We start from the raw sequence: 18,740 nt of genomic DNA, 5'->3' as shown, positions 1-18,740 counted from the left end.
AGGCCCTTGGCTCCTGGTCCAGGCCCTTGGCTGTCCTAACCCATATGGGCACTTGCCACGGTTGGACATAGGAAAACTCTGGGCTTCATAACATGTAAGATGGTCCCCTCCCCAGGATGGCACTTCTCAGGAGTGATCACCCACCTCACTGTGGTGAGTGGGTGACCTTCTCAGCAATGGTCTCATAGAAGAGAGCCCTGGATGACCCACAGTCTGTGTGACTGCTGTGTGATTAGTTTTTAGACATTAGATTTAATAGTGGATCACATGAGGAGGAGAGGCAGAGTGGCTACAGCAAGGGGTATTTTGTTTAGGGAAAATGCACTGTGGGACTCAACCTCCGGGTATGCACTCAACTTTGGCAAAGGCACCTCGCTGCTGGTCACACCCGGTGAGCTCTTGTGGTTAACTAATTATCCTTTCTGGAAAGAAATCCCGTGGGACCTGTTGAAACAAAGCTGAATTTAATTGCTTCGTTTAGCGTGCAGTTGTTAACTATGTTGGATGTGTGAGCAAGATATGAATACATGTTTCCCTGGAGGCTGGATTCGGTTATCAGGTCGATGAGCAGTTTGATAAATTGTATTAATACCACAGTCAGTGCTTCTCGAAGGTCCACAAAGCATGCTGAGGCTTGGGAAAGAGGCAAAGATAAGAGGAAGAAAAGCTTTGTGATAGAGACAGAAACAAACCGATGAAAAGGGAGGCTCCCAAAGCTGCAGTGTATAGCCGAGGAAGCGTGTCCTTAACAGATAATTGATGAGGACCCACTCGAGTTTATGCCCCTGTCACCTGGTAGAACTGAAAAATCCAGCAAGTGGACTGAGGACTCGGGTGAGGGGAGGGCAGCAGGAGTTGCAGGCTTCTCATGGTTGTCCTCTTCTGGGAGTGTAGCAGAACATAAAACTTTCTCTGGAGAGAGGACGGCATTTGATGTGTCAGTGCAGTAGACACAGTGCAGTAGTAGCCCCATTCTTCACCCCAGGGACAGACTAGTTCCCTACACAGACTTCACCCCTTTTCCTAGGCTGCCTGAGTCAACCACACGGGACGAACAGAGAATCCCAGTGCTTGGAAGGTCCCCACCTCCCCCGGATTATCTGTGATAAACCAGAAGGTTTATCTGAGCTGTGAAGCTGTCAGGGAGCGGGTAATAGAGATGGATTATAGAAAGCAATATTGAAAATTTACAAGCTGTCTCCACACTTGCAGAGTTCAGTGTTGTGGGGTTTGGGTTTTGGGTTTTTTCTGTTAGAATTATAGAAACTGGGGTGCTTTCCGTGCAGGCACACTGTTTGCAGAAACGCCTGCCATCTCACATTTCAGGAGTATTGTGTCAACAATCCTCTGTGCCTGAGCCAGGTATGACAATAAGGTAATGGGGCTGATTTGTTAACAAATAGAGTTTATACATTTAAATGAGTGGCCCAGTCAAACCACGAAGCTTGAAGTGGCACACGCTTTAGTTCAACCCGCTGTTCATTGCTCACCTCCTCTTTTGAACCTGCCCTTAATTAAAGGCCACGGCACATTCTTTTTGTAGCATCCATGTTGGCTTTATCTTTTGAAAGTGGACTTCATTTTTGTTAATAATCAAAAGGCTTTCGGAGCCATGACTTATGAATAAAGGAGGGACTTAAACTACTTACTGGTACTATTTTGATTCTAAAGTGAGGCATGACTATGAAATAATGTCATGGGTGCGTTTGTATGGCTCGTAAACTGACTCTCATTGAGTGTCCTAAAGGGAGTACCTTGAAGGGTTCAACAATCATTTAAATGCTTAAATCCTGATATGTTTGTTAAAACTGGCTCTTTACTTAATAAACACACTTAAGATAAACATCACCTGAGATTGAGGAAGTTTGCAAATTCAGACCTGACTGAAGCAGTGAAGACTTTCTGTGTAAACTGAGATGTTATCCCAAGTAAATTCCTTTTAGAAAAACATGAGGTCAAGACCATCCAACAGGAAAAGCGCATATGGTATCCTACTAGTTGACAGCAAAGCTATTCCAAGAAATAGTAACCTTACATTGGTTTATGTAGAGCCACCTAACACTGTGACAACCTCAGGAAGCTACAAATACGTCTTTGGAGCAGGCACCAGCCTACAGGTTTTAGCAAGTGAGTTTTACAGACAAGATAGACTTTATTTTAAAAGTTGTTGGTGTTTGAGGGGCAAGGGATGGTAAAAATACTCATTATAAACTATGGAAGCAAAAATTACTGCTATCTGAAGTGGCAATTCTGGGTCCCTCTCCTCTGGACCAGGGGGTGAGGGAGAGCTCTGAGGCTCACCAGGATGGACTTACCACCAATTTCATAAAAAGCATATTTATCATTAGAAACGTATTAGCCTAAGACCCTGAGAGACTCCTCTAAACATAGGAATTCTGTGTTCTTTGCTCTTTTAAAACTGTATTCTCATTCCACTTTTTTCACTCGCTTTTCCTACCCTCTTTATGTCTCGCTCCCCCATCCAATTCAATGCTTCAGCTGGGCATTCATATTTTAAGAAACCATCATGTCCACTTCTTAGCCCGTCACTTACGGCTCTCTAAAATCTGAGCCTTTCCATTCTCCAAGCTTATTTCCAGCTATTCCCTTCCACAAATGTTCTGCTCCAGGCAAACTGGACACCTACTTCCACTGAATGCTTGTGCGTGCCACACCTGTACCTCATGTCCATAAATCAGACACCATGAACCCACTACTGAAAACAGAGTTGCACACATGAAAGAAATTGTTTTTTAGCCAGGAGACCCAGCACAGGTGTCACCAGGCTTAATTTCATAGGGAGAATTTGAGAAATTATATCCCTTTTTAAAAATTAAGGGGGCTTGGGTAAGAGATCCAGCAGGCAAATAGCAAAGTAGGAAGGAAGGAGTTGCTTCTGTAATGGGTGTGGGAAGGAGGGATCTCTTATGGGAAGATATTCTCTGGAGGAGAAACAACACTGACTAAATCCAAGTAGGAAACTCATGGGCTGCCATATTACCTACGTGTTTCTTGTTTCCCCTCTTGAGTGGTCCATTCCTAATTGTTGGTTGTTAAGCCCCTGGTCCTCCAGGTCTCCAGAAGTGGGCAAAGAGGGAGGAGATCACACTGTACACTCAGCAGTAGTGTGCATGGAGTTTCCTTCTCAGATTTTCCTTCAAGTTACCTCAAAGTTGAGAAAAGCTCAAAATGCTCGCTTAGGATAGGAGAAGCCACCCGTAAGAGAGTGATTTCAGTTTAGTCCTTGAGTTGTGTTATCTCCCGGGAAAGGGACAGAGAGAATGGAAAAGTCTCCACAAGGACAAAGGTAGAAAGTGGTAAAAGTCCTTTTCCTGGTGACCGTCTGAGCAGGGGGTGAAAAGGTCTGGAGTTAGAGTCAGGGTGAATTCCAGGGCTGACCAGTGCCTGCGGCTGTCTCTTTGTGGAATGAGAAAAGATGGGAATTCCCTTAGCTGTTCCAGGAGCTGGACCTCGGCCTGGGGTGTCTGGCTCCAGCACCCTGAAGGAGTGGACCAATATGCTGACCCCTTTTGCCAGGCAGGCAGTGGCAGCTGCCCTCAATCTCTCCCACTGTGATGACAACATCTCTACCTGCTTTGGCTTTGCTGCCTGGACGTGAACTGTTCCTAGGTTGTCCAAATGAGGTATATGATCTTCAGCATCCCTGGAGAATTGTTATCTAAAACACCAGAGGATAAGCTAGGATTTCGGCAGTGGGTATTCTGGGCTTGTGTAGGAAAACTCCTTCTTTAGAACATTTAGAAAGAATATCCTTCGTTTATCCAATGTGGAAACAGTCCTGAAATCCAAGCTGGTGCTAGGATTCTGTGCCAGGTTATTACTGTGACAATTACTTAATATTCTCTGTGCTCACGGTATCGCTCCTTCCAGAAGATCTTTAGGGAAAACTTAGTTTAGTTTCTAGGAGGTTTTTGCTGAGCTAAAGATCACTGTGTGAATGCTTATTCAAGCAACACGCTCACATTTGGAGGGGGAACAAGGTTAATGGTCAAACCCTGTGAGTATCTCTCCTGAATCCATAATGTATGCTCTAATTTCTAAAGGAAGCTATAGCTCTGAGCTTCTTTAGGGGGCTGTTTTCTCTACCCAATTTTATTTTTTATGTTAATTCTAATCATTAATCCTAATCATTATACAGTATATATGTGTCATATGTACATGTGAAAACGGGCACATATGTAATTGTTTGGCACAGAAACGAATGAACCAGAGAATAATCGATTCCTTGTCCTTCTGTCTTATCCATTTGGGTCAGAAATTGTGATTATGTTGAACGTGGGAGTGGATGAGCACTGGAGTGGGAGAATCCTTCTCCAGCGCCTTGGTCAGGGTTGCACCACCCCTTACTGGCCTGGTCAGGGGGCAGCTAGGTCTGGAGGTGGAGGAATGAACGGCTTAACCTCAGAAGAGCCTTTCCATCCCCACCATGCTGTGAATTGACCATGATAATAAACAGTCTTCTCAGCTGCCTCTTTGGCCAGGATCCCAGCTGGAGGAGCACACCAGCCGGATTTGGGAATTGAAAGGGATTTCCTAGTATGCATTAGCCTGGTCGGTTTCTGTAAAGCTTTCTATGACTGTGTAATATTGGCAACAACCGTAAGCTGATTTGGGGATTGGGGACAAGTCTGGCAGTAAATCCAAGTGAGTCTTCAAATTAACTCTCTCAAACCTGTCTGTGCAGTTTGAAATAGCTCGGATACTGTCTTCTTTTTTAGTCCTAATGTTTAAAATGTGCAGCTATGGCTAGTGTTTTTCTCCTGTCCACCCAAGCTGAGCCCTTGCCTACCCTTCAATCAAAAGAACTAGATAAAGGGTCCAGAAGTGCATGCTAGCAAGGCAGTTGGAATATTAAGACTGGTTTTTTGCAGAAAGAGCTGTCAGGGAGCATTAAGAGTTAGAGAAGGTGAGACTATACATCAGGTGTCATGGCCTCCTTAGTCCCTACTGTGCCAGCTTCACCATGGGACATTGGTAAATACTGTTTCCCCCAGCCAAAGATAAGTCAAGTGCTGCTGGAAACTACTAGGACTTAGGGCCATCCCAGTGACCTGGAGAACATCTCGACCCACAATGGATTATCCAGAATGACTCAAACGTGCCATATAATTCCTGCATCTCTCAGTCCTTGTTAGTTTACAGCTTTATGGTGGATTTGCTAGAATAACAGGAGAGGAGTTGGTTTCATCCTAATTCTGCCCTCCCCTGAGAAATGCTTGTCTCCAAGAATCTTCAGAAGCATCCTAGAGACCACCTACCCTGTTCAGAATTGTGCTTTGTACAACCAGACTGTGTTCCCAGCAGTGTTTGCTGTGGCTTTGGCTGGGGCTAGCTCCAGGGCAGTTGTGGAGCTCCAGGCTTGGCAAAGCTCAGCGGGAGGAAGGGAAGTTGTGTAGTGGAGCCAAGGGGCTTTGGGAAAGATTTCTTTGATATAGGCATTAATGAATTTCTAAATGAGTTTCTGTGTGTTAACCTGATAAGACTCTCCAGGGAGAAGGTCACCCTTACCTTTGCAGCTCTAAATGTAAGACATGTGTTGCAAGAAAAAATGAGAAATGTCAATTGCAGTGCCAAAATGAAGAGACTGGGTATAAATATTGAACCAGTTTTGATGTTAAGTTTATGAAATGTAAGTTTTTCAGGAGAACCAGCTCAGGGTACGTTTATCAGGATCAAGGATCTATTTTGTCAGTGTTACCAGTGTGCACACTTTTAAGAAGAACCCAAAATAGAAAAAAAAAAAAAAAAGGCTAATGAAAGATATAGTGTAGTGGTTAAGAACATGAATTTTGGAATCAAACTGCCTGGGCAAACCGTAACTCTGCTGTTTCCTTGATGTGAGACCTCAGGCAGGTTACCCCATCTCTTTATGCCTCATTTTTGTCATCTGTAAAATGAGGTAATAGTAGTACCTACCTTACTGAATTGTTATGAGATTAAAAGAGCTAATAGCTATAAAGGGCTTTGCATCGTGGCTGGCACATAATGAATCTCCACAAATACTAGTTATCATTACTAGGTCAGGTCACTGGAGGGAAGGAAGGGGGAAAAAATCTCCTGTAAAAGTTTTTGTAAAGTGCAGCATCAGAGTGTCACTCTAGCAGCACAGGAAAATTCATCTTTGGGCAGGGGACAACCTTACAAGTAAAACCAGGTAGGTCTGAGTGTCCCCGTGTGAGCTACAGCTGCCCACTGTGTTTGTTTTTTGGGTACTATTCTCTGCTTTTTCAACTTCTAACCAAAGACTCTTATTTGTAGGTTTTATTTTCCTTTTATAAATGTTAGTAGAATGTGTGTAAAGCCTGGCTAATAGAGTCTTTTCTAACCCATTTGGATTAGAAAAGCTAGAGGCAAAAAGGGGGGCAAGACTTGAGGTGAGTTGGGTCTGGAATTTCTAGGCTAAGACAGAGAGAATATAAGCTTGGCTGACATTGGAGAAATAAGAACATCAAATGTGAGAGGGTCACAAAAAATAAAGATGGTTTTACATTATAATATACTAGAGTAGAATTCTCAGAACTGTCTTTCAGGAAGAAAACTGTCTTTCAAGCATGGGAAAGAAAACTTTTGTTTAAAAAAAAGAAGTGAGGAGGAGAGAAGGGAGAATGTTGGTGATTTGGATTTTTTGTTAAGAAAAATGGAAGACAGCCTTTTCCATAGGATGGTTTTTAAAAGGTTATCACTAAGTAGGAGTCGAAAGGTGTATAGCACACCCCTGGTGAGCTTTATAGAGGAAAAAGAGGAAGAAAATTTAGCGAAGTGTTTTTGTACTGGGCAGAAACACTGTGCTAATTATGGGGCAAAACAGCTTGTCTTTGGAACTGGAACAAGACTCACCATCCTTCCCCGTAAGTCTTTTACCTCTTGAGAAAAAGCCCTTAATCTATAATGACCAGCTCTCACATCCCAGACACCTAATGCATTTCTAAATGAGCTTCCGTGTGTTAACCTGATAAGACTCTCCAGGGAGAAGGTCACCCTTAACTTTCCTGCCTCTAAATGTAAGATGTGTTGTAAGAAGAAATGGGAAATGTCAATTGCAGTGCCAAAATGCAGAGAGTGGGTATAAATATTGGACCAGTTTTAATGCTACGTTTATAAAATGTAACCCTTTCAGAAGAAGCGTTTGGAGGCACATTTGTTAGTTTGTTTCTACACAGCACGATTGTCCAGTTAATTTGATTAATGTCCGTAGCTGATCCAGATATTTAGGCACTTCCTTGAGAAAGCGTCTTTGTGTTCAAAATTGCCTGAATTGACTGTCACATTACCTAAATAATTGCCAGATCTGTTTTACTTTGTGCTATATAGACTCAGCCTAATAAAAACAAATGCTGTTGTGTTTTTTCCCCAGTCTGTGTCCTCTCCACACAAAATCTTTTCCTTCTCTTCAACAGCATCACTTCACACAAAGAAAACATACCCAGCAAGCCATTTGACTTATTGCTGCTGCTATTTTGCATTTATATGACTCCTTTCCTTGGAAGAGATTAAGACGCTTCATGCGACTTATTAGTTTAACAGATTGACAGCCTAATTAGAAAGAGAGAAACAGATTCTGAGTATCTTTTTGTGGCTGCTGTTTCTGCCTCCTCATGTAAAACATTTCATCAGATTGCTCTGCAAGACAGAAATAAGGAAGGGAGATAGTCTTCATTGGTAGTGTTGGCCTTCTCGGCTGCAGGTAAGAGGTTATTATAAGAGGTAAAACAGTACTAAATAGGTCAGGGCAAGTGACAGTGTTAGGAACAGTTCTTTCCCCTAGAACTCAGGGGTTCTCACAAAGCAGAGAATGACAGATTTTAACATCAGCTGTTGGTGTGTGTGTCTACTCTTTTTACTTCTGTTTCTAGACTCTTCCACTCCAGGTCTCTTCCTTCCATCTCTACCTTCTCTGTCTATATCCTTTCTCTCTCCTTTGATTCCTGATGACCATGCCCACTTCAACACCATCCCCGCCATATACTGCCACTTGCCTCTTCAGCCTGTCAGTTGTATTTCTGAGGAGATTCTTAGCTCCTTGAGTGATCCTCAAGTGGCTTCAGCAACTGAGGGAAACTTCCCTGAGGGTGGGCTCTAACAGAGCCCCCACAGAGGTGGCCACCATGGGCCACCAAATGCCTTCATGAAGTCTGGAGCTGGGGCCAGGATGAGGAAAAGCTTCTGGAGGAAGTTCTGCCACAGAATAAGGAATACCATGGCTTTCATGATACATGTGTCTGAATCCTCTCCTACGTTGGAAACTGTAGCTTCCACCTTGGGACTCAAGACATGTGGCCACAAAGAGGTGGCAGTGTTTTTGTAGTAGAGTCAGCCATTGTGGGCAGACAGGCTTTGGGGGTGTGCTGCATTTCGGGTCCGGCACTCAAGTGATTGTTACACCACGTAAGTGTGTCTTTTCTCATTTCTGTGGGCTTGTATGTATTTAAATCATATAGAGGAATTCTTTTCCCCCCATTTCTTGGCTAGTCACTGATGTGGTGCAAATTCTGGATCTAGCTACACTGCCAGTTTGACCATTAGGATGGTCAAATTTATTTTTAAAAATAATTTTGACTGGTTTCATTTAATGCTGCCAACAGCAAAGGGCAATTAGCATGTGATGGGGACCTAATCTATGCTCATTCAGTGCTGTGGAAGGACAGTCATTTCTTCCTATCCCCCGGCATTTAGCCCTCAAAATTCAGCTGAGCTTTTCCAGGCCTGACTCTTCTTGCAGATTAAGTGATTGTGTCCACTAACTTTCTTGTGGAAAAACACACAAGACAGATATATTCTCCTTCAGTTTTTACTAAAAAAGCTGTCTGTTAGTTTTTTGACAATACACTTCAGCCAACATGTTCCCTCCTATTCATGTTACTAACATCTTGGCTTGAACCAGTATATTTTCCCTACATTATTCAAAATGCATTTCTATGTTGTAACCCACGGTACCACCACCAGCCCTTTGTTTTCACAACATTCTCTCATAAGGTAAACAGGGTCTCACATCATCAAACACATTACACAGACAGAAAAGTCAAAGCACTAACAAGTTAGATAATTTAAGTCAAAAAAATCAGAACTGGGATTAGAGCTAAGATTCTCCATTTGCTCAGAGTGAATTATCTTCAGCTGTCACCTTTGTGAATTGAAAACATAATAAGCACAGACCATAGACATTTGCAGAAAATGAAACTTAACCAAAACAAAACCTGTGTCATTGCATCGGTGTTTTAAATGTATCCCCAGATCTTCTTTGCTGCTGGTAGTTATTTGGTGCCAGTGACAGGAAAGGGCAGAGGGATCAGACATAAAGGCAGAGGGCCCTGTTGGGCTCACAGGGTTTTTGTAAGCCTTAGTATCACTGTGTACTCCAATACCAACAAACTCATCTTTGGGGCTGGAACCAGATTACAAGTCTTTCCAAGTAAGTACTAGAAACGAAGGAGTGATTTTGAAAAGGTGTTTTCTATAAACAGCCACCTCATTTTTGTACATTCTCACAGGACTGCAGACCACTCGTGCCAACTTGTGGCTCTTTACGGGTCGTGCACGCCTCTCACTGCCTGGGTCCATGTTCCCTCAGGATGCCATTTCTCACACATAGAACTCTCTGTAAACCAAATCAGTTTAACCTGGATGTGAATATCATGGTTCTGACTAGAATCTTATCAGCAGTGAAAATGACACTAGAGATTCAGATGCATTATGACGCCAAACAAATGATCTGTTTCTCTCTTTTGCTTTTTTATGTAAAATATCAGGGAAGGTGAAGCAAGTTCCAACTTCTCCGATTTGAAAACTGTTGATGAATTATGCTTCCCTTATGTGCAGAGAGACCTGGCTTGACTTTGGATGTTTAGTCATTCGATCTCATCCTCTGTGTCTGGAATCTATAATGGGCAAGGGAACAAATGTAATTAAATGAGCAAATAATCTTCAATAGTCAATATTCCTACATTGTTTTATGTGCTTTGCTCTGGACTTCTTATCTGGGCTTTATCTCTAATAAGCTCCCCAGAAGGACAGTGAAGGTTTTTGTTAAGGTCTTTGTGTCTGTGTGAATAGCAACTATTTGTTGATCTGGGGCTCTGGGACCAAGCTAATCGTAAAGCCAGGTAAGTTTTAGAGATGTGACTGTGAGGGAGAGAAGACGAGTTGAATAACATACGAAGCATCCCATGCAAACTATACTTTTAAGAATAATCCAGCCTGCCGGAGACAATGCAGTTGACCCAAATGGGATTTTCACTCCCAGGGAGAGGCAATGTCAGCCACCAACTCTCGTTTGGTCTAGTTGATTCCAGAATGAATAATGCTTAACTAGCCTTCTAAGAAAGCAGAGGTGGGTTGCTAATGAGTGTCTAATTCCCTCTGATATGGTTGGAATTCTTTCCCTAAGATAGAACCAGCCTCATTCCATTGGAACAGCGAATTCAGAGAAAAGGGAAAGGGCCACAGTCAGATACCAGTGGGTCAAAAGTAGCATGTCTGCAGCTTTCCCACATCCTTGCCTCGGGCTGCTGCACCGTGTGGGGAGCAGATGTCCGCAAAGCTCCCAGTCACTTGCTGGTGAATCACCAAGTGTTCTGGGCCTTAGCACAAGCCCCACAAGGACATAATTTAAAAGACAGCCTCAGGGCATGTCAGGGGAACATGGAGGCTGGAGGGATGCCTTTGCAGTGGTGGGACCAAGGTGTTCTTAGCCTGGAAAAACTAAGCCCATACTCACACATCCCACCATGCCCCTTCCTGAGGTTATTGTAAGGCTCTGAAGGGCTGTGTGAATTATGGGAGTGCTGCAAACAAGCTCGTCTTTGGGACTGGCACCCTGCTTTCTGTCAAGCCAAGTACGTGAGTAATGAGATTGTGTGTCCATAGCAAGTGGGAAGTAACAACCACTCTGGTGAAAAGGAGAGCTGAAGGTAGACTTGGTACCCTATGGTCATCCCTTATCTACCACAACATGGCAGGCTCTCAAATTTTCCCATTCTCCTGGATGGCCCCCCACGGTCAGAGAAGGGGAAATGAGCTATGTTAAGATAAATCCCAGGAAGAAAAACTGTGGGAAAATTATTCCCATCTCAATGCTGCAGGTGTTCTGCTCTATGACCCTGTTTCCAGGGCATTTATCAGCTCTGGTCCTACCTGTACCTGTACAGATACAACCTCTGCTAACCTGTTCTCACAATTGTGTGGTCCAAGAACATTCTTCTACAGGGCATATCTCCTTTTTCTCCAAATGAGACTCCAGAGCTATACTTGGAGAGATTACTGAGAAGGCAGGAAAAACTGGCCCGGGGCTAGAGGAGGGCAAGGATGGGGCTTCAGGTAGGATAGTTCAGTGTTAAAACTGTGACCCAAGTAACACCTTCCCTATATTTCCTACATATGCTTCCCCTTTCATTTTCCCTAGAATATGTCCTTTTGGTTTGTTCTGGACACCTACTGCTCCCATACATCTGTTTAGAACTCTTTCTCTTCAAATCTGAAGAATCAAAAAGTCGCAGTCATGTTGGAGATGAGATCAAGCCTCTTTCTCTCTCCAAGCTTAAAACTCTGTCACTCAAGCTCTGCTTTGAACCAAGACCTGGTATCACACTATCTTGGATGCTCACTCCTCTCTCTGTTCTTCAGTGCTTAGCGTATATGGAAACCCAGCCAGTGCTCAGCTTTGTGATAAAGGGCCTCTTGTGTGCTCTTATCCTTGCCTTTAGGATACAACCATTTTTATAACACAAAATGTTCACTTCTTCCATTTATTTCGGGATTGGACTTTTTTAAAGTGTAGGAGATGGTGTGTCCTAACTCCCCACCCTTGCCTGTCTGAAACATCATGAGTCCATGATGGAACTTCTTTGGGAAATGATAGGACCATTTGCCTTTGTTACTCTCCCCTGGTGGAATGTCTTCCTAGGCTACCACATAGATACTATTACTCAGTGAGAAAGCTATGGAATAACTTGACCAGCGAGTGGGGGACAGGACCGTGGAGTTTGTGTGGAGCCTGAATGTGAGTTCAGATGGCTCTGCAGCTGGAAAACATCCCTATGGATCCAGGAATGCGTCATCCTGTCAGACCTGTGCATCTGAGTCTGAGCTCACACGTGTGATAGCAAGTGTCGTTAAATTATTTGATTCTTTGGGCAGATTTAAGCCTAGAAATGCAAAAGAGTCTTAAAAGTTCATAAGTTTGGTCTTTTAAAGTAAAAATGGTTTTCTTTATTTAGAAAAATCAATTCTTTTCCCCATCATAAAAGGCCAATTTCCAGAGAAACAGCAAAAAAATTCACAAGAGTCCAATTACCCCCTCATCACCAAGCCATGTTTTTGGTGGGGTTTTACTAGGGGTTTCAGTAAAGGCAGGAAATACTGTGAGAATAACAATGCCAGAATCTTCTTTGGAACTGGAACCCAGCTGATGGTAAAGCCCAGTAAGTGGTCATGTTCTATTTATATTTGATCAAACAAATAAATCCTGTGAAGTTAGTGGAGATTTAATTTAATATGTAGACAAATGTACTTTTTGAAAAATGACTTTTGCAAATGCATGAAACATTCATGATTGCTGAGAATAGAGCAATAATGATAAATAGATGCAAAATGAGACCATCCCAAATTGCCTTTAATATGGTAGCTCAGCTCTCCTTCTTCTTTCAAGAGATATTGGGACCATGAGTTATTTACAGCCACAGCATCTCTTAAATGATATTCTGCAATGATTTGTGTGTTTACTGTGATTTTGCCCACAGAACTTGTCTTCTATTCTATTAAAAATGACAATCTATCTCATTTTAAATGCTACTAATATGTATAAGACATCTTCTTTGTTTCTCTTGCCTGCATATGTATTTACTCTAAAAGATCGAATAGGAAACCCAAGCCTCGTCCCATTTTGACAAATGTTAACATCTAGTCCCTTAAATGTCAAATTTCACTAAAACACAGCTTTACTATTCAAATGCAATGGGGGAAGGAAACAATACAGAGATGAATTGACGATCCCAGATGGCTTTATAAATACCTGAAAAGAAAGAGTAAAATAAAATGGCAGGCTTGATGACAAGATTTTTGTTTAATGATCAATTCTCCATGGGGAGTAAATACTTTTTAAATATACTCATTGGGAAGGAGGGAAATAAGGAATTCAGGAGCCTGGCATTCCTGGGGGTGCACCTGGGACATCAGTTCCTCCGCAGTGCCATTTTGGGAACAAAGGGACCCATCCAAACGTCAGTCAAAAAAATAATATTAAGAGATAGGTTTTGTCAGGTTGACTGACTGAGTTATTAGACAGCACAACAGGTTATAATTGAGACTGTGGAATGACCAACCCAAGGAGCTCTGAAATAGGTAGCCTAGTTTTGAATGGTTTAGCTGTGGAAAATGCCCAAAGACAAAGAAACAAGCTGGATTACTCCCTAAATTTGCTTTAGATGTAGTAAACGTGACCAACTCATGTTAATCTTTTTTTAACAACTGTGACAAAGAGCATTTTGGGAGTCAAGTAGACAGTGAGGAGACAGTGGGGCTCAGTTCTTTATGAGCCAAACAAGGACCTGGGCTGCTGGTAGTGGCATCAGGTTTCCATCACTTGATGGTGAGAGACCATATCCATAGACCGTGATAAGAGAACATTTCCGGACTGGGATCCCTCTGGGCCAAAATGAATGATCCCACAGCTCCCAGCTAGGGCAGGGCTATAATGAGTGCAGCAAACCTGTGCTTGGCCTAAGGTGAGATATCTTCGGGGTCTGGTGATATGACTCCTCTAGCAGAACTGAGGGTGAAGTGAGGGCTCTGTAATGCAGTTCTATCTTGGGTGGAAATTCAGATGTGTGTCTGACATGGCCTGTTACTGCCCTCCTCTTTCTTTGAGCTCTGAAGAATGGATTTCTAGCTCAGTGGCTGGCTGCCCAGCCATTTTTTGCCTGCAGTAACAGAATTGTGTTTGATATCACAAAGGAGTTTGTTGAATTGCTGCTTTTATAATTCACTCCCAGTGTCAAATGAGGTCATCCAATTTCCTCTCTGTGCATTTGCAATAAGCAGCATAAAATTCAAGCAAAAAAGCCAGGAGACGCAGAGAAAGATGGCTGAAGAGATAATGAGGCCTGTTTATTATAGTAAAGGAGACAGTGTGGGAATCTGTTAAGTCCCATGAAGGTGAAATATCCATCAAGGGACGTGTTGCTTTCCGGAAAAGAGTCACTAGGAGTTTTTGTTGTGGCTCCAATCACAGTGTGAACAAAGTTCTAACAAAATCGTCTTTGGAAAAGGAACTCAACTTCATGTTCTCCCCAGTAAGTTGTTCATGTGATTTTCTGATATTGACTCTCACTGAATTGAAAGTGTTTTTGGTGTTGGATGGGGAAAGTTTCTTAGGGTCTCAGACTGTGGGTAGCCTCCAGGTCCTGGGCCCTTCTGCCGTTGCCGAGGCCCAGTCCTTGGCCCTTCCACAGCTCAGCCAAAAACCAAATTCTCTCCCCCCTAGAGCTGGGAAAGTTGCTGCCAGTGTTCTGCTGCTTAAATATCAATTATCTTTTTCATTATTTATGTATTATGAAGAGTAAAAATTCATGAAACTTTGTCCAAAGTCCATTTTCAAGTCTCCCCCAGGCTTGTCCCCAGTGGACTTTGTTTTGATACATTGTTAAACCAGGTGTGATTTCTGGCTCCAACGAGATTGGTTTTGGTGATGACCACAGCCTACCTTACGACCCCTCTCCTTCTAGCCTTCAGAATAGACCTACTTTTCTCTGTTTGGCCTCTGTTAAGACTCCTGGCTCTGACGCCCAGGGCTTCTCACCTCTCTTGTTCCAGGGACGGGTGGCAAATAACTTCTTTAAGAGCTACTTTAATGCCAGAGGCAACAAAGATGGCATGTCAGCCAAGAGCAACATCTTGTGTTGAGCTTTCTCATTCTGCGCCATTTTCTGAATCCTTTTTTTCATTTAGGAAAAGTAACCCCTCCTTTTTATTTCTAGCACAGATAAGAGTTCATTGGGAGGTCACAGACAGGGGTTTCCTCTGGAATATTTTTCACAGGCTAACAATAAGCTGGAAGTTTGCAGTCGGTTCAGAAGCACATTCTTAGGCCACATCTCCGTGTATGGAAGTTCTTATCAGCAGAATAGACAGTCAAAGCCAGCAGCATCTTAATTATACCACATTCTATAGGGGATCAGGGAGACGGAGGCAAAGATATGCTAAGGGAAAACAAAAACTACAGTTAAGTGGGGAGGTTTCCGGGTGATTCTACCAGGGATAAAATTTAACAAGAAGAAACATCCGGAAAAATACTGGGGCCAGGCACTCAGTTTTTGTTATGGAGGCAATCACTGTGGGAATACAGGAAACAGTCCACTTGTCTTTGGAAAGGGCACAAGACTCTCTGTGATTGCAAGTAAGTATCCCTGGCCATCCCTAGTTTTGATCAGCAATGGCTTCTTCCCTTAAATGATTTTTCAGTGTAGCTAGGAATGCTTGTGCTGCCAAGAAAGTTGAGTTAGGAGCTGGGAAGTTAGTGCTGAGCAGGATGATGGGCAGGTTACTCTGACATAATTCGAAAGCCAACCAGACAATCATGAGCAGGCACGTACCTCACCCTAGCCCTGTGCGTCCAGCTTGCTCTGACCACACATCCTGACCCAGTTCCCTTCCCAGATCCCAGGAGACCAAAACCCTAGAACAAAGAACTGAGACTCCTTAGCCTGGGGAAGCACAGGAAGGCTTGTCTGAGATCCAAGAGCCATTTTTAAATACATTGTGGGTTTCTCTTTAATGTTATTATTTTTAATCTGTCTTAGTAATACATAAAAATTTCTCATTATAAAAACAATTCAGAGGCCAGCCCCATGGCTGAGTGGTTAAGTTTGCATGTTCCACTTCGGCAGCCTGGGGTTCACTGGTTTGGGTCCTGGACGCAGACCTAGAACCGCTCATCAAGCCATGCTGTAGTGGCATCCCACATAGAAGAATTAGAACGACCTACAACTAGGATATGCAACTATGTGCTGGGGCTTTGGGAAGGAAAAAAAAAAAAGAGGAAGATTGGCAACAGATGTTAGCTCAGGACCAACCTTCCTCACCAAAACAAAAAGAGATTCAAATTACGGATGAAGCCAACATTCACCTTGATCCCTTCCTTCAATATCAGTTTCCTCCCCAAAAGTGACCACTGGGACTGGTTAGGTGTGTTGTGATGACTTTCTGTTTGGAGTATGTTGACATGAATTCTCCTGTCTTCAAGGCGGGATGCTCCAGACATAAAGAACTCAGACTGCAGTTTGCAGGATTTCAATTAGATGTAAGGAATAGTTGCTTGAATGCAAAGGCTATTGGCAAAGGAAAGCCACCTTCCCAAGACTTCTTAAAGATGAGATAGGCCTTTGGTCAGAGAACACCTTGGCTGAAGACAGGAGGATGGACTAGATGACCTCTGAAATCCAGCCAGGTCTCTGTAGGACTCCAGGATGGTCCACCCGTGGCAAGCCTCTGTAACAGCCTTTCTCGTTTGCCTGTCATCTGGGTATTGTTACAGTCTGAGCTTTTGTCAGTGCTGCTCCTATACTGTGAGGGGTTTGATTTTCTCAGCATCTTCGGGGTTTTTGCAAAGAGAGGAAACTCTGTGCATACTCTGGGGTCGGGAGTTCCCAGCTCACTTTTGGGAAGGGCACCAAACTCTCGGTCACACCAAGTAAGTTCTTCTTTCTGGCTAATTATTCTTCCCAAGAAACCCTTCTTCCATCATGCAGAAGCTGTCAAAACACAGGTGGTGTTTTCTTTGCTTGGTTTGTGTTGGGTGGTTCGTGATACCAGTTGGAAAACAAGGTTATTAATGCATATACTCCCTGGGGCATTGTACTTGGCTTTTCATATCCATGTAGTCTCTCCCTGAGAAAATATGTGAACCACCACAAGGAGGAAGGTCCGGGGAAAGTAGAGGGAAAAAAGGCAGGAATTGGATGAAAATAGACAAAGAGCCTACAGGAATAACAAACAAGACAGGATCCCAGGAGACTGAGCGGGAGCCACTTTGAGTGAATTTCCCAGGAGGTGCTCCTGCCAAGGCCCATTCTTTCAAGAAAAATCCCGCAAATAGAATCGGGCTGAGAAGTTGCTAGTTATTAGTATTCATCCCACATTCTAACCTAATTACAAGGAGATTGTTTTGGCCATGGGCAGTCATTTTAGGTTTTGTTTTTCTGCTTGCCTCCTCCACCTCCACCTGTCTTCCTAGAGGGCCCAGTCAAGGTTATTGCAATAGCACTGAACACTGTGTAACACCAATGCAGGCAAATTAACCTTTGGGGACGGGACCACGCTCACCGTGAAGCCAAGTAAGTTGTGTTCTTCTTTGGCTGGGCCGTTAGGGGCAGTCGATCAAATCATTAGTTTGAAAAATACTTTAATCCTGAGGATCTGCTTGGGCTCTTTATTAACATTCTTTCCCCAGGCCAAAGAGAATTGGTTCCCTTCTCTGCTTTAAAATGAGATGTGCATGCAAATGCACACACCCCCTTGCTCTAGCTCATGGTGAGGGGCTCTCAGGAGCATATACAACATTTTTCAAAGAAAGAGAGATATAAACAATAATTGAGCCAATGAGAATGTCAGGAAGGACCTCCAGAGGGGACCCAGTGTCCTCCCCCACCACCCCTGACTAGGCTTCCCTGCACACTCCCTGGCCATATGGGATGTACTTTGGCTCCGTCTGATGGTCTAGGGCAGGGAATTCCTCAGCTTCTCTCTGTAATTAATTCTAAAACTGAGCAACCCTTGCTGCCAGAAAGTACTCTCTTGCATCTGGCTTTCACTCCCCCACTACACTGCAATTTAGATCTCTGAAAAGAACCACTAGAATTTTTGGTATCTAGTTTGAGAACAAAATTTCTGCCATTGAATGTGAGACTTAGCATTGAGTTACTCCCACAGCATCTCTGAGATGCCATGTGTCGTCTCTGGACATTTTGAACCCAAGTGATTATGCATGAGATTTGGAGACAGAAAAATCTAGATTTGAATCCCGGCTCCACAAGTTTACTAACTGTGTGACCTTGGGCAAATTACTTAACGTCTCTGAGCCTCAGTTTCCCCATCCATAAGATGAGGATAAAAATAAACCTGCCCTGTTGAGTTATTGTAAGGATCAAATGAAATAACACAGCTAAAGTATTTGGTATAGTGCTCAAAACATAGAAAAAGCTCATTAAACCCTAGCTATTAATAATAATGATAAACATAGTCTCCAACACACAGGAGAGCTTTTGTTTCGCCCCTCAGGCTCTTCTGTCAACGCTCTGTCATGCATCAGGAAAAGAGCTGGCATGTGGGGAGGGTGGAGAATGTCAGCCTGTTCTATGAAATTCTTCACCTGGGATTTGAAAGTGTCTACGTGGAAATAGAAAGAATCCTGGCTAATTTAAATACAAAATCATCCAAGTGTCAGAGACAGGAGAGATGTTTCTGCAGAGAGCTGTGTGGCTGGAGCTCCTGAGGCTGTACACAAGCCCTTGGAGCAGAAACTGAAACCTTGCACCACCCTCTCATCAAGCTGATCCCAGTGTGACTTCCTCCAAAGTACCCCAAGACGCGGGCTCCCCATGTGAAGGGAGAGGCACAGAGAGAGGATGGAAGCTTCACAAGGAAGAGCAGCTTGTCCTAAAATTGTCCTACTCCTCTGGGTGATGAAGCTCATGAGAAATATGGCACCTGAAAATAGCCCCTAAATGAAA

The 18,740-nt window shown here is 43.3% G+C and overlaps 1 protein-coding gene across 1 annotated transcript in view; it reads left to right on the top strand.

Annotated features, from left to right (window-relative positions):
- LOC124235405 (T cell receptor alpha chain MC.7.G5-like) overlaps window positions 1-18,740 on the top strand; it is a 474,302-nt gene that overhangs the window by 420,143 nt on the left and 35,419 nt on the right. Inside the window, exon 4 of the mRNA XM_046653306.1 lies at window positions 10,072-10,121. Coding sequence (XP_046509262.1) covers window positions 10,072-10,121 — 50 coding nt within the window. The remainder of the gene's footprint in view (window positions 1-10,071; window positions 10,122-18,740) is intronic.

This window comes from Equus quagga, chromosome 2 (genome assembly GCF_021613505.1).
Source record: "Equus quagga isolate Etosha38 chromosome 2, UCLA_HA_Equagga_1.0, whole genome shotgun sequence".
Classification (NCBI taxonomy): Eukaryota; Metazoa; Chordata; class Mammalia; order Perissodactyla; family Equidae; genus Equus; species Equus quagga.
This window is presented reverse-complemented; position numbering and strand designations above follow the sequence as displayed.